At 40.4% G+C, this 14,398-nt stretch overlaps 1 protein-coding gene across 1 annotated transcript; it reads left to right on the top strand.

Annotated features, from left to right (window-relative positions):
• Positions 1 to 1,551: 1,551 nt before the first annotated feature.
• On the top strand, positions 1,552 to 14,347 carry cnn1b (calponin 1, basic, smooth muscle, b). The gene is made up of 7 exons (XM_063471262.1): positions 1,552 to 1,827; positions 9,081 to 9,202; positions 9,292 to 9,358; positions 10,281 to 10,418; positions 10,637 to 10,753; positions 11,071 to 11,214; positions 11,914 to 14,347. The coding sequence occupies exons 1-7, from the start codon at positions 1,768 to 1,770 to the stop codon at positions 12,157 to 12,159; spliced, it is 894 nt and encodes a 297-aa protein (XP_063327332.1). The 5' UTR covers positions 1,552 to 1,767; the 3' UTR covers positions 12,160 to 14,347.
• Positions 14,348 to 14,398: the final 51 nt, after the last annotated feature.

Here is a 14,398-nt window from a genome sequence, read left to right as displayed (position 1 = left end):
GCTTAGCTGTAGGCTCGTACAGCTCTTTTTCACCAACTATGGCAGCTGTGACTACTTTTTGACACTAGCACCGGTCATTTCATGACTGAGATGCAGTAAAGAAATGATTAGGGACCTGAACCTTTTCAGTAGAAAACCGCTACTAGCATTGTCACTTATCATTGCTTGGTATATTACATACACTATATGGCCAAAAGTAGTCGTAGTCGTCGTTTCTTCAAGAACCACTTTTGTGAAGTCAGACACTAACTGATATTGGACAAGAAGGCCTGGCTCACCGCCTCCACTCTAATTCATCCCAAAGGTGTTCTGTCAGGTTGGGGTCAGGACTCTTTGCAGGCCAAATAAGTTCTTCTACACCAAACTCACTCATCCATGTCTTTCTGGGTCTTGCTTTGTGCACTGGTGCACACTTATATTAGAATAGGAAGGGCCCATCCCCAAACTGTTCCTACTAAGTTGGGGGTATGAAATTGTCCAAAATGTTTTGGTATGCTGAGGCATTAAGAGCTCCTTTCATTGGAACAAAGGGGCCGAGCCGGAATCCTGAAAAACAGCCCCACACCACAATCCCCCTCCAACAAACTTTACACTTGGCACAATGACGATGTTAGACAAGTGCTGTTCTCCTGAAAACCGCCAAACCCAAACTCATCTATCGGAATACCAGACTGAGAAGCACAATTCATCACTCATACTTTACACCACTGCAAACAACACTTAGCGTTGTGCTTTGCAATATACGGCTTGGATGCAGCTGCTCGGCCATGGAAACCCATTCCATGAAGCTCTCTATGCACTGTTCTTGAGCTAATCTGATGGCCACATGAAATTTGGAGGTCCATGGAATATTTAATACAGAAGAAATTTCACAACTGGATATATAACACAGGTGGTATCCTATCACAGTTCCACACTGGAATTCACTGAGCTCTTGAGAGCAACCCATGTTTGAAAAAGCACTCTGCATGCCTAGGTGCTTGATTTAATACATCTGTGGCCATGAAAGTGATTGGAACACCTGAATTCAATGATGGGTGATTAATCAATTTTGGTAATAACATGTTTTAGTAGTTCTATTAACATAGTAGACCAGTTTTAGACATATATTAGTATTTTTATATATCTAAGCATATTTTTAAGATGTTTTAAGAGTTCCTTTTCTAATATGTTACTGTAAGATTTTATTGCAGTTATCTAGGCTATAGATGTCCTTAATATTTAATTATTCATATTACTGAATTAAATGTTACTGCTACGTGAATTTCCTTTTAAGACCTTGAGTAAAAACAGAAATTGATCTGAACATGGCAATGACATAACTTCTTCAAACTGCATATTAACACACGTGTGAATTATCCCGGACCGGTATGAAGGTGGAAAAAGTGACACTGATTAAATCCAATACCCGAGCGGTGACATCACTCCCCTCCGTGATGGGGCTGCGTCCGGATTGGACGGAGTTCGCGGCCAATCAGAGAGCACACACATGGGAAGAGTTTTAAAAAGATTCGGAAAAGTGTTGGAAAGTTGTCCAAAAGCCTCCACCAGCAGGTCCGAGCACGACTGGGGCGAATAATAATATTATTAATAAAAAGAAAAGAAAAGGGGGGAAAAAGATACCCGCGGATTTGTTGGGGACTTTCTCTGCGTGCTTTCCCTGCCTTGTTCGGACAGAGAGCTCTAACCTGCTTCTCCATTTTTAAAGCTCTCCCCTAGCTCCACTGTAAATAGCCAAAAAAAGAAAAGAAAAAAAAACCCGACAGAATGACAACACATTTCAGGAGCGGCCCAGCCTTCGGACTCTCCGCCGAGGTCAAGAGTAAGGTATGTTTTCTTTCTTCTTTTTTTTTAATATTAGTTATCCAGAGTGTGTTTGGACGCTGTAGGTGAAGCATGGGCTCCTCTGGTGGGGGTCAGAGGTCCACAAAGGGTCAGTAACAGGTTGATCTACCCAGTATAATAGCAAAGTAAACAACAAGCTCTCTATGCTTGCTGTAAATAGGCAGTTTTTCCAACGAAACTAACTGTGATACAAAGAAACAGAAGAGAGGGTTTGTGGTGGCTGCTTTTATAGTCCAGCATGTTGAAACTCCTCGCAGCAAAAGACGTAGAGATAAATACACTTGCTGTTGGCCTGTGGCTCTGCATCAAACAGTTGGAAAGGAACTCCTACATGTATCTTAACGTTACACCGAGAGGGTGAAAAAAAAAAAGATATCATCGGTGATGTGATCTCATTCCAGTTTAATTTCAGGTTGTGTGCTTGGGAAAACCGCTGCGGTGACACACTTCTGCCTTTTGGTAAGAGATCACACAGTGAAGGAGGTGATTGTTTTGGAGCAGAAAACAGGCTTTAGTGGCCAAATGATTCTTGCAATTATGCAGGGTCAGGGCTTTATAGTGTGCGGGAGTGAAGCACATGGTGGAGGACGTGCTCTGTTATTGTTGTTTGGCTGATCTCCCCCCAGAGAAATCAAAAAGTGACTGAAACATGGAAGAAGGTGTGATCTTACAAAGGCTGAGCTTGAAGGTGCACTGTGCAGTGACAAAGGGGATTGAACAAAGAAATTAGATATAAATGCAAACTAAACACACGCCAACATTAAAAACTTAGTGTATCATTAGTGAGTGTGCACCCCTCACTAATTATACTACATTAAAATTCACATCCTCCACCTTTTATGAACCTTTTCCTAGACTTAAATGGATGTGCATGTGAGAGAGCAAACTGGAAAGCAAGTCCATATACGTAATTACATATGACACAAGTTTAACAGGAAGTATTACATTCAGTAAGCTTTGAAAGATTGTATTGATTAGGTCACTTTGAAAAATTAATTTCTCACTATTTTGGCAGGGTGGAACTTATCTGTGTTGTGCCATTGCACATTATATTACTGGATTTTTTAAAAACTGGCCGGATCACCTGACAAGTGTTGACTCACATTCCACCTTTAAATCAGTTTGTACCTGGGAAAGGATAAACATGCACAATCCTGTTTTTCAAGCATTTTTGTGTTGTCACCGTTGTGGGGAAGCTAGGCCGTGTTCACTTAGTGAGTGTGAATAAAATTACTGGGATTTTCTGCCTGTGCGGTGACAGCAGTGACTCTGTATGTTTGGATGAGTCACAGCTGCTAACAGCCAGAATGAGAAAGGTCAGCCTGTGACTGTTCCAATACCCAGATCATCATCATTATAATCATCATTGCCCTGGCCTCTTCCCTGAATGGTGCCATCTCTCAGCTGTGCTTTAGTCTCATGCAGAGGTGCAGCACACTCTATGAAGCCAGCATTCCTTTCAGCAGTCAGGCTGCTATTTTACCGACACCACTGTGCCATTTCCAAGCCGATCACGTACACACGGTGAGTGGAAATTGAGAAGTAGGGTCGTGTGTGTGTGTGTTGGGGGGAGGGGGGATATAAAATTTTCATTTAAGCCTAAGGGCTTAAATGAGAGTAATGGCGGGATGCTGCGTTCCAGCAGCGTGACATCAGAGAGGGGCAGAGATGCAGCAGAAAGACTGACAGGTACATTATCATCATCTAATGGCCTTTTATGGAGTGACTGGGCTCTGACTTGGAACCTGAGAAAGTGTGCTCACTCTAAACAGTTTACATCCAAGTCAAGAATGACAAAACACTGTCCTGATAAAACACAGGTGGACAGGAGACAGATAGGCGATAGATAGCAAAGACAAGGCCATGCCAGTAGTTCACACAGTGAATCCAAGGAGACTCGATGCAAACAAATAAATGAGGGAGGGGCGGAAATCCACATATCAGGCACTAACAGCTCAACTCGCGTATTTACACCAGCGGTTACAGCAAATGGTCTGTGATAGTGTAGCAAAGCTTTGGAGCCATTCTTGTGAGCCTGTTTAATTTTCTCTGTCACAGTCCACTGCTCAGGTCAGTACACCCAGAGTTTAGCTGCAGCAGCCCTACTTGGTTCGAACTGACCGTTAGCTTATGGTGACAAACGCTGGCAGTTTTTCCTCCTGCAAACTGCTGTGTAGGTGACGTGTGTGGCATGGCTGCTTCAGCTTACTGGCACTTTGTTACTCTTTCCTATTGTTACACTTGTTTTTGAACTCACCACTATACAGTGCAGGGCAGTCCACATTTTTTTTTTTTTTTTTTTTTTGGACAAGTTGTGCTTTAAGGCAGGCTATCAGTTTGATCTTTGAGTGCAAGGTTAATATTTCAAAATCCCATTAAATGTGTTTTCTTAATAAATCCAGGCTGTAGCTGCACAGTATGACTCCTTAAATAAAATTGGCTGTAAGCTCTAAGATTATTGAATATATATTTATTTGAAGTACAAAACATCTGAAGAAAACACAAAATTAGCAGACAATTCACTCATAAAACGAAGTGATAAATCTCAAACATGCAATACATCAATGGAGATGAAGCCAGCAATTGCTAAACCTCTTGGTCTTATTGATCCCTGTGAAAATGTTGGGGTTACTGGGGGCTTTTTCTTATTTTCCCTTTTAAGTTTACTGTTCAAAAATCTAAATTAATATAACTATAAAGGAATTAGAGGGTTATTGCTTTCTTTCTTCTCATTTATTAATCATCCTACAATGTCTTGTTAATCCTTTATTTCAAATCTTCAGGAAAGGGCTGACCCATGGTTTTAGAATCAATATACTGTAGTTTTTGCCTAACTGTATATAAAGCAGACAAACATGGGCTCCACCTCAGTTATCTGCAGCACTGACTTTATATATTGATACTGGGTGTCCCCTCAGGGATGATGATTTATTACTAAGAGTTTTCTTCAGAGTAATTCATTTGACTTTTCACGTGACATCCTGACACACTTTGCTGACTATCTTGTACTGGTTGTACTGGTTTTTTAGTTTCACGTGCCACTATTTAACCCTTTAAAAAGAGCCCACCACCAGATCAAATACAAAGTTCTATTCATAAGAAATGAAATGCACCAAACTGGAGTTCAGTGCAGTCAGAAGATTTACTGCCACAGCCTTACTTGGTCTGGTATGATCAGCCACACGTGGGGCTACTTTTAGCTAATGCTGGCTAAGCTAAGACAGCTAGCATAATGTTCTGATAGCTTTTGCTACGATCTTACAGTTACTGATTCTTTTTATTTATTTATTGTAATTACCACTCATGGTGGAATTACAAGTGTTACATGCTCTCGATAACATCCGTCAGTATACAGTCAGATCATATTTTGTTCTGTTTGCCTTTTCTCTCTGTGTGTTTCATGCCTAAAATAGCTTTTATTGTGGCAGTGGTGTTCGGCAATCAAAAGACACAACACAATTAAATCAAACTCCCCCCGACTGGAATGGGGACCTGTTGACTTGGTGTGCCTTTATCGGATATTGGGTGCCTGAATAGTCAACTCACTGTAAAAGGGCAGATTCTGGAAAACCCAAAGGGAGAGAAGAAGAAGGAGAGAGATTGTGAAGGAGAAATATGAGCGCAGCCAATCGAATACACAGAGCGAGACAGGGAGAGGGAGGAGTGTTTAGGAAAAGCTGTTTCTCCCAAGTTTGGTGTGATGGACTGGAGTCCACGCTATCCCCTGCTGCTTTGAAATACTTGTTTGTGTTGGCTGCTGATCCCAGACTGTGAAGACTTATCTGCAGAACATTCAGGGATAGGGGCTGAGAACGTGTGTGTGTGTGTGTGTGTGTGTGTGTGTGTGTGTGTGTGTGTGTGTGTGTGTGTGTGTGTGTGCAGTGAAGGGGGGGGGGGGCAGGCAACCTTAAACCCCCATGCCAGAATTCAAAGTATTAGGGCAGTGTGTTTGTGCCAATAAGGAAATGCATGGAGAGAGAGAGGGAGAGGCCCGTGTGTTTCTGCATGCAGAAATGTCCACATTTAATTTTTCTTCCTGTTCTCTTTATGCACCTCAGCTTAGAGTATTTTTCAGTATATAGTAAGACTTTCAGATATGGAGCGCCATCCTCTGTGAGAAACTGAGGCATGAAAGAAGCTGCCATTCACGTATTTAAGGATTTGAATGTTGTATTTTAGATTACAGAGTCTACTATTCTCATACCAATTTCTCACATACAGTATCCTTATTATTCTTACTGATAGTTGAAAGTATAACACTTTATTACACATATGTGTAAATTATACATAGTTTCCTGATAAGTCTTTAGGAAGGCACTCCACCTTGAGATAAAACGGAGAGGCCAGTTTTCAATTAGTGCACTTAAATAATCCATCTCATACAGTAATGCGCAAAACTCATCATTTCTTTATATTTTACCTCCCAGGAGGCTGACTTTGTTGCCATTTTTTTAAAAAGAGGTCCTGAGGAATAGTTTTTAAGTTCTTCAGAGTTTTTCTTTGTTTTTGTTTTTTTTATACTTATTTTCAGTCCCGTTCTTGTACCTGACTATTTTCAGAGGAATGTTTTTGTTTGTTTGTTAAGTCACATAACGCTGACCTCTGAATCATCAAGCATTAAAAAAAAAGTCTTGTGTCGACACATAACAGACAACTTCCAAAAGAACCAATTTTAAATTGTATCTTTTGGTGTTTTGTTACTAGCAGCCTGTCAAAGAAACATATAATTTGTTCATGTTTCTTTTGATGAATAATAAAATAAAATTTGCCAAATATAAAAGTTTGAGGGGAATAAAATTGTATTTCTGCACCAACAAGGTGATTCCCAAAAAGCTATTAGCTGAAAATGTAGCAAGCTCAGCCTGTGTATCCTTAAAAGGAGGGACAAGTAAACAAAAGAAAGTGTTGGGTCTTAAAAAGAAAACAAACAAAAAAAAACCCCAAACCTATCTTCAGCAGATAAACTTTATCTAAAAGTCATTAGGAACATCAAGAAACTGGGGAAGAAATCCAGCAAAGATCTTACTCAGAACCTGAGAGATGTATCTGGTACCTTTTGATCCATCTCATCAGAAAAGGTGTCAGTGGAAGGATGGCTGAGAAGTAGCCATTCTTAAAGAACCGAAACAGGAAGAAAAGGCTGGGCTATGTCACATTATACAAGAAAATCAGTGGAAGCCAGTCTGATGAAGCGATAAATCTGCATTTGAAACTTTTGGTTCAGATCATCTCAATATGTATGGAGAAGGTCAGGAGAGGGGTATAACAGTGGGCAGGTTTAGCCATCTGCAAAACATGGTGGAGGTTAGGGCCACATTTCAGCTAGTGGTGTGATCTTGTCAAAAATGATGGAATTATGAATACTGAAAAAATACTGTCAAGTTTGATCCTTTCGGTACCATAGGGCAAGTATCTGATTGGCAACAGCTTCATTTTTCAGCATGACAATGCTCCCAAAGACACTGTGAATGCAGTAAAAGCATACACACACAATAGAACTTTATCACTTATGCACTCGCCTCCCAAGAGCCGGGATGTCAACATTATTGAAGCAATGTGGGATCAATTTGACAGGGAATGGAACAAAAGGCAGCTAACATCAAAAAAGAGCTTTAAATGTCCTTCAAGAAGCCTAGAGAACTATTCCTGAAGCCTACTTAAAGAAATTATAGAAAGCTGCCTAAGAGAGATCAGGCTATATTGAAGAATGGTGGTCATACCAAAAGTTGACTTTCAAGCTTGTTAGAATTGTACAAACGTTACCATATATACAGCATTTTCCTTTATGTTTGCATGCTTCAATAAATTGCAGCACCCATTTTTCCCAGAAAAATATAAAGACATGAGAGGTGACTTGAGATTTTTACACATATTTCTGTCTCTCCACACGTCTACATGGAGACACAAATATATGAATAATTGAGTGGCACACGCAGTTTACTGAAGATTTCTCAAATTTAAAGACTAGAAAATATCAAGTAAAATGTAATATAAGATCATCTAGAGTTGAGTGTACATAAAAGACAAACTTGTGCCGGTGTGACGTCAGCACTGGTTGAAGTCTCATCTTAAAGTCTGAGTATTTTGGTTCTGATTGTGCAGTAACTTTTAGCTTCTCAAACACACAACACACATCACAGCAACTTGTCAGTCACAAAGCAGGTCTGCCTTTAAGTGTGACCTGCTTTATCACTCTTTCTGACAATATTTGGACTTCACTATATGTTCCATAAGACTTGGAAACAAGCAATTGGAACCATAATCTCATTGAAAAAGTGTTTATGGAGGTCATAAGTCAAGGAAACCCAGCCACCGTTTTCCCATAGATTTGTACACATCAAGGCTTCTTTGTGTTAATGGAGGACTCGACCAGTGTCAGTTTTGATTTAGTTTTAGTCAGTCTTTTGACTAAACTGTTAAATTCTTTGAGTCATAATTTAGGCTTCTAAATTCTTTTAGTTTTGGTTGACTAAATATCATTAGATTTAGTCTACGATAATCTTAAGTTGAATCAGTTTACAAAAAGTAAAAATTTGTTGTGAGTTGTATAACATTTTTCTGAACACTATGCATCAGTTGGCAGTCTCTTGAGGAGAGAAGTTGCCCAGCAGATGAAGTAGAAACCTGATGGGGGAAAAAAATAAAACGATGCTGCAAAGCAGACCCTGTGCAGTAACCCCCAACGTGACCCCCTGAATGAGGAAATATAATTAAGCCCTTCTAGCACTGCATAATTTGAAATGGTATCACTTGCAAAGTGGCCTTTCTTTATTTTGCTCTGCTTTTTTTTTTTTTTTTTGTATTTTGTTTGGATGTTTTACAGTTTTGCTCCTGGGTGAGATTGAAACTGGACCTTGTTTTAACTAGGTCCCAAGACTAAACGGAGGCTTCTAATACCCATGTCCTTGCACCATCTCAGCGTGCCTGGAGAACATTGTCTTAGATAAATATTTACAGCTTGTACACAGTTACATTGTTCTGGTCAGAGCAGGCAGTCTAATACGCACTAAATACAATATAAATGTTTAATGTATATATGATCCACTGGATATTATTTCACTGTAGACACACATTAATGCCTCTTTGTTCTTCTACAGGGCCCATAAAAGGGAAAGCTGTCTTATTTTTATTTATTTAATTTTTTAATGTCTTACTGTTTTGAATCAACAAAACCAGAAAAAATCTAAATTCATATCATGTTTGACCGATTATCTCTGCTCTGTTCTGCTTCTCAGCTTGCAGGAAAATATGACCCACATAAGGAAGAGGAGCTGAGACTGTGGATTGAAGATGTGACTGGCAAAAGGATTGGGGACAGCTTCATGGATAGCCTGAAAGATGGAGTACTGTTGTGCGAGTGAGTGGATGGACACCACCTTGTTTTGGGTTTTTTTGGGGGTTTTTAAAGAAGGAACTTTCTTCGAATCTCTCTCTGTCTTTTTGTAGGCTCATAAATGCTCTCCAGCCGGGCTCTGTGAAAAAGATCAACCACTCCAGTCAAAACTGGCACCAGGTAATTCTCCAGCTCTCAAAACTCAGGGCTGTTTTCCACACCGAGTGGAACTTGGTTTGTCTCCCGCACTGGCACTGACAACAAAGACTTTTATTTACCTTCCATAAAGTAGCTTCCATATCAAATGAGGCTCATCTTAGCACAGCTTTTATTAGCCTAGTATTGGACCAGGAAAAAGCAAACAGAGCTCTTAAGCGTTGATTAAAACGCCTTTCAGAAAGTTCTCGGTGTGATATTGACACTGCCGCACATGCACACAGACCGTCACACAGTCGCACTCTCCAAGGGCATGGGCGCAAATCGAGAGAGTCAATATTTAGCGAAAGTTATTGAGCTTGAATCTTAATACTTGGCCCTGGTGCCAAGGTAAGCTGACTGCCCACGAGCTGTAGCCTCAGTTCCGACATGAGATCACAAAAAAAGGCGAATAAGATCATTTCCGAAACTGCAGAGCTTCTTGTGTTACAAGATGGCAACCGTCACAGATTTTTTTCTGTTGCTATGCAAGGTTTTATTGTAGGAAGAAAAACACAGGATCTACTCAGACAGTTTGTAAAAGGCATGCATTGCTTATGAAATTCTGGGCCGGTAACATAAGAGTTTAAAATAATAATAATTTGGTTGATATGCTGATAGATATTTTAATTGTTTATTTTGTTTGTTTGTATTGATCCCATCTTTTGTACCAGGGAAACAAAGAAATCTAGTTTAAAAAAAAATTTGAAGGACCTTTCAGATCTTTTATTACATTATTTTTGGACATTCTGCCTTTTGCTGAATGTCACTATTTGCCGATAGCAAATAGGCTGACAGCTGTCAGCAGGGCCAGACTGGCCAGTACCATTGTTCTGCCAATATATCCAGGCATGTATAAATGCCCAAAAGATCTTATTCCAGTCTGTATTCTTGCTCTTTCTCTCAGTTGGAAAACATAGGGAATTTCGTCCGTGCCATCACGGAGTACGGCCTGAAGCCACACGACATCTTTGAGGCCAACGATCTGTTTGAGAATGTCAACCACACTCAGGTCCAGTGCACACTCATCGCTCTGGCTGGAATGGTGAGGGCGGCGGTGCACACACATTCACATACGTCGGCATCTCGCTGAAATCACCACTGGTTGCACATTATTATTTGATCTTGATACTTTTTTTTTTTTTTTTTTTGCTTAGATTTCCATGGCAACAGCATGGATCTAATAAAAGCAATGTGGGTATGAAGAGTGCATTCTTATTACCACCATTTTTCCTTTCTGTCCCCACCACTTCTGTCTCTCAGGCCAAGTCCAAAGGTTTCCACTCGAAGTACGATATAGGGGTGAAGTACGCAGAGAAACAGCAGCGGCGCTTCGCTCCCGAGAAGCTCAGGGAGGGACGTAACATCATAGGCCTGCAGGTCAGAGTGGCAAAAGGGCTAAACATGTAATGTACTGTGTTATGGCCAAGCTGTCATGGTGCAGCGTTGTTCTGCTGGCCAAGCCTGTTCTCAGTGTGTTGTTATTGTGCCCCCTGCTGGATTCTTGCTGAATGAATATTCCCCAAACAGTCTTCTCAACTTTTTAACAACAAACAAGGAACAATGCATGAATGAATTCGATAACCACACCTCATATGTGATCCTAAAGTGTGATGTTTTTGGAGACACTCCAAAGAATAACCGTGGCAACTACATTGCATGTCATGTAAATCCTGTCGTTTTCCTTCTGTATTTAGATGGGCACTAACCAGTTTGCCAGTCAAAAGGGCATGACCTCTTACGGGACACGACGCCATTTGTATGATGCCAAAATAGGCATGGACACCCCTGACCAATCTACTATCAGCCTACAGATGGGCACCAACAAGGGAGCCAGCCAGGTGAGAAGAGATGTATCATTTTAGACTAAAGTAACACTTGTTCACTACACAGTTTCTTGGTGATATAGCTCTAGCATGGTTAGTATGTATTACCGTTTTTAAAATGTATCTTGAAATGAACAAAATCCCTTTTATTGTTGCATCAAAGAGATAAAATGTTATTACACAAAATATATACACTTATTAAAAAGACACACTAGGAACATGTTAGGTGGAACTGCAACTTGAGTTGATCTGACAGGGTTTAGTCTAACCATAGTTGCTGCACTCCTGCAAGCCACTTTGCAACCCACCTCCATCCTCAGCTCCTACATTTCATACTGTGTCCGATCTAAGTGATTGCACATCTGCTGCCAGTACTGCCCTCCCTCATTTGCCTTTTTGTGCATTTACATGGAGCTCCAAACAGTCATATCACAGATTTGATGACTGTTCTTTCTTTGACTAATGTGGTTCTGACTGGACTATGTTATTATAAGGACACTTAGTGAGTCACATCCTCATGCTTGTTGACTGTTTTTTTTAATAGCATTTGGAGGACTAAGACACGTCAGGCTGAGATATAGAGAAATTGGTTGCTCAGATCACTTCATTAGTTTTGGTGGATTCTTTGGATTTGTTAACACATCTCTGTCGTGAATGCAACTGTATATTGTATTTACATTGCTGCGCCCTCCATCTTGCTTTTCTCTGCTACAGTCCGGCATGACGGCTCCAGGAACCAGGAGGCATATTTTTGACAAGAACCTGAAGCTGGAGGACTGTGACACCACCACCATCTCTCTGCAGATGGGCACCAACAAAGGGGCCTCTCAACAGGGCATGACCACTTACGGCCTGCCCCGCCAAGTCTACGACAACAAGTACTGCATCAACCCCACTGAGGCCAACTGCAACAACGGGAGCGAGGTGGAGTTTGATGGCTACAACCAGTACTCTGACTAAGGGGAAAAACCATGGACAGCAGCACCCTCCCTCCCACCTCCCTCTCCCTCACCTCCAACCCCCACCCCCCTTTCTTTTCTTTTTTTTTGCTTTTACTTTAGACAGCCAGCCGCGACTGTCCTTGCGACAATCAGACCTTTTTCAGATCGATTGACGTCATCGTCTGCTTCATTTCCCGTCTTTTATAAACAAGTTTTTGACTCTTCAGCTTATTGTTTGGCTTTCCGTGAGTAAAAGAGAAAAAATGTGTTTACACTGACCTTCCGTCACAAAAAAAAAAAATGTGGTGGCCAAGTTCAGTCGCTCTAGTTTATAATGTTATTGTTACAGCTAAAAATAACCACACTCTGAAGCGGAGACTTTTTGATCTTTGATCTTTTGCTATTTATAGTTTTTTTTCCTAAAGCTTTTTATACTTGCATCGTAATATAGAATTTTTTTTTTTTTTTTTACCCATGTAACCAGTCCAGTTTGAACATAATGAAGCAAAATATGCAAAGTTCCTGGAGGGGAAACAAGTTGGTGCTATTGAACTTCGACCCAGTTGGAACACGTCCACATTAAGAGCTCTGCAGGCTCCAGGATACCACTCCTTTGGATGACACGCAAGCTCCGGGTCCACAGACTGATCGCGATGCGCAGCTTTTGTGCGGACATTGCTTTTTTTTTTTCACCGCGAGCACCTGCGCTAACAAATAGTGATGTTAAGTCTGCTAAATTACCCATTGTGCCATTTTTGCAGGGCTCATTTACATGGCTTGTTGTGGAGCATTTCAGAGTTTGTTTACTGAGAAAGTCTTTTTTTTTTTTTTTTTTTTTTTTTAAGGTTCTGAGAGACACGGTGCACTGGTTTTTATAAAGGAGTACGTGCAGGTGTGGTGGTATCCAGATTGAAGTTTGGTACTTGGTCACCAGTTGTTTTTGCACTGCAAAAAATAGTCCTGTAATATTTCGACTTTTGGGAACTTTACTGTTGCACTTCTACCTGGCTATACGCCACCAGTGTTGGAATGATGCCCAAACAATTAGTTACACATTCGAGCACCTAAACTTAAATATTTTCCATTTGATGACACTCCTGCTGTACAGTCCAGATAGTGTTTTCCTTTTTACTTCATATATTTATTAGCTATACTGAAAGAATAAAACACAGATAGTAGTTTACCACACACACACACACACACACAGGGGGATATTTTTCATAAGCAGGACCTATAATGAAGTATTATTTATTTTTTGTTCACCACTGGCTATGAAAAGCAACAGCAAAGCAGACCCATGCGCTTGCAGATATATCCTTATGTGAGTCATGACAAATATGCAGAATTTTTAAAGATTCTGCAACATACTGTTTAACCCACCGAATGTCTTGAATGTAACGTTATTTGTAAAGCTAGAGGTCCCACTGCCTATCACAGGGTTCATGATATGTGCACAGGGTGTCTGCTTGTATAAGCAAGTTACATTTCTTGCTTAAATTTTAAACTTTTAAAGATTTTTTAATCCCAGTTTAAATAAAATCATACATGTGATGGAAAAGTGAGACTATGCTCTAGATAACCTCACTGACGTCAGTTTGGACAGACCTGTTGGCTAGGCCTGCTACCCTACTATTTTTATGTCAAAACGACTGCTGCAAACTAGGACTGCTGTCCCAACGAAACAGTCTACACACACAGCACAGTTTGTATAAGCACCAAGACTGTTATTTTAATAAATAGTTTTGCAGGTGGATAGCACAGCCATCACCTCTTCATCACATGAAGAGCCTAACCATCAAAGATGGGCGTGCCTTTAATAAGTTAAGTTAGCTATTGTATGTACTCTTGCCATTAACCATTAATGCATTCAAAAACAGCATGAAAGAGGAAGTGACCTTCAGGTTCAGTCGAACTGTTCGATCTGAGGGGCAAATCTGGCAACATTACGTGCTGGAGATTGTTGGGGCGAAATAACCTGAGAACATTTAAATCCCATTTGAGCTAAATTTCAAACTGTTCGCTACTTTCAGCTGTCTGGCTTTCAGACTGGCTTTGGATTACAGAAAGTGGTGCATGCTTTTTCTCCTCTCAGCTCCCCATCATTCAAAAGCTTCCATGATTTATAAGTTGTAGAGGTGTGCCATCTAGTGTTGTACAAGCTTTACAATCCAGCTAAGAATGTAGTGTTTTTTTGTTTTGTTTTGTTTTATTTTTTTTAAACAGCATATTAATTTTTCATCATCACTAACTCGCTGATA

Source organism: Pelmatolapia mariae, linkage group LG4 (assembly GCF_036321145.2).
Source record: "Pelmatolapia mariae isolate MD_Pm_ZW linkage group LG4, Pm_UMD_F_2, whole genome shotgun sequence".
Lineage (NCBI taxonomy): Eukaryota > Metazoa > Chordata > Actinopteri > Cichliformes > Cichlidae > Pelmatolapia > Pelmatolapia mariae.
The sequence above is the reverse complement of the archived record's forward strand: the minus strand, read 5'-3'. Positions and strand labels throughout refer to the sequence as shown.